The following is a 2,018-nucleotide window of genomic DNA, read 5'->3' on the forward strand; positions in this document are numbered from 1 at the left end:
TGCAGCACCTCCCTCTGTCTGGTGATGCGACGACACAGTCAGCCTGCCTAGCGCGATCGAGTGGCACACCGTATCCTAACCTATAAGGTGGCTGGGCGACCCTCCCTCCCGAGCGTCCCTCGATTTCGCGCCATTGCTTGCCGTTCGATCGGGCCTGGTCGGGTCAACACTGCTACACTGCCGTTTGATTTTGACTGAACGTTGCGTCGTGCTGGGCGATGGAAAGAAAAATAAGAGCGCATTTTTAGTTGACCAAGCAACCCCCCCGCTCGTGCATCTGTGCATGGGCAGCATGGCGCATTGGAAGGTAGGTTACGCAGGTGGCATGAAGGTAGGTTAGGTAGGTAGCGAGGCCAGCGGGAGGCCATGGAAATAATGAAGCTCCCTGGTAAGTATGCACGAGGCCGTGTTATCATCCAATAACAAGCCCCAAATATTGCAAATGAGCGAGCCAGCCTAACATTCCATGGATCCTAACATGCCATGCCCCTGGCAGAAACATTCTCAAGAACATGGCACGTTCCTCCAATTAATCGACCCCTTCCCCGTTTCATCATCTCTACATCTTCCGCATGCGCGTTATAAACTCAAATCTTGATCGTATGGAGGGCACGGGAGGAGGTAGAAGAAGAAGGAAGGAAGGGAGAGATCGTGTCAATTAGTTAGCCAGCCATGGCGTCGTCGTTGCCGTCTTCTTCTTGTTGGCATTCCATGGTGTTGGTGGCCATGTTGGTGGTGGTGGTCGTGGATCAGATGGCCATGGCGTACATGTACGACGACATCGAGATCGTGTGGGGCGACGACCACAGCTTCTTCTACATGGACGACGCCGGCGACGACGAGATCCTCGCGCTCTGCCTCGACCAGACCCACGGCTCGGGGTTCCACTCCAAGGAGGCGTACCTCTACGCCCGCTTCGACGTCGACCTCATGCTCGTCCCCGACAACTCCGCCGGCACGGTCACCACGCTCTACGTAAGTCCGTCGATCGATCTCCGTCCGCCGCCACGCCAATACGCCATGTCAGGGCGCGGTCACCGTGCCCCGCGTTTATCCATTGGCGGCGAAATATTAAGAATGTGATCGGCGCGTGCAGCTGATGCCGGAGGACGTGCCGTGGGATTACCACGACGAGGTGGACCTGGAGTTCCTGGGCAACGTCACCGGCGAGCCCTACACGCTCCACACCAACATCTTCGCCAACGGCGTGGGCAACCGCGAGGAGCAGTTCCGCCTCTGGTTCGACCCCGCCGCCGGCTTCCACACCTACTCCATCGACTGGAACCCCAAGCGCATCACGATCCTGGTGGACGGCGTGCCGATCCGGAGCTTCAGGAACAAGGAGGAGCACGGGGTGCCGTTCCCGACGTGGCAGAAGATGCGGCTGCACGGGAGCCTCTGGAACGCCGACGACTGGGCGACGCAGGGGGGGCGCGTCAAGACGGACTGGTCGGAGGCGCCATTCTTCGCCCACTACCGCAACCTCCGCGTGTCCTGGTGCCGGCCGCCGCCGGGGGTGGCGTGGTGCGGCGACGAGCCGCCGGGGTCGACGTGGTTCGACCGGGGCCTCGACGCGGCGGCGCTGCGGCGGGCGCGCGACGCGCACATGATCTACGACTACTGCAAGGACGTCCAGCGGTACAGGTGGTCGGGGCTCCCCAAGGAATGCGTCGTGGAGTAGTTGCATGATTTCTCTTGTAGGTTTATGTCTCTGGCTCTGTACATTACTTTGCTTGTTTGTTCTGGTCTAGATTGAGAACTAGCTGGACTTTTTGTTAATCTTTAGAAGTTTCATTGCAGAATATATTTCTCTACTATTAAAGGAGAATCTGCCCTCGTCGTGATGGTTCGACCATCCTCCCCTCGTACATACACCCCCGCAATAAAATTCCCATCGCACGATCTAACCGCAAAACAAACAGCCGGTTCACGTAAGGAAAAACATCGAGAGAAATAGGAGCCGGCGAAATAAAAGGGAAAACAGAAATAGCCACGACCCCACTAACGCACGTCCCACG

General features: G+C 57.8%; 1 protein-coding gene across 1 annotated transcript; it reads left to right on the forward strand.

The window, feature by feature from the left end:
• The first annotated feature begins 481 nt into the window (after nt 1–481).
• On the forward strand, nt 482–1,816 carry LOC125512694 (xyloglucan endotransglucosylase/hydrolase protein 24-like). The gene is made up of 2 exons (XM_048677783.1): nt 482–975; nt 1,097–1,816. The coding sequence occupies exons 1-2, from the start codon at nt 673–675 to the stop codon at nt 1,679–1,681; spliced, it is 888 nt and encodes a 295-aa protein (XP_048533740.1). The 5' UTR covers nt 482–672; the 3' UTR covers nt 1,682–1,816.
• Nucleotides 1,817–2,018: the final 202 nt, after the last annotated feature.

This window comes from Triticum urartu, chromosome 6 (assembly GCF_003073215.2).
Source record: "Triticum urartu cultivar G1812 chromosome 6, Tu2.1, whole genome shotgun sequence".
NCBI classification, from domain to species: Eukaryota; Viridiplantae; Streptophyta; class Magnoliopsida; order Poales; family Poaceae; genus Triticum; species Triticum urartu.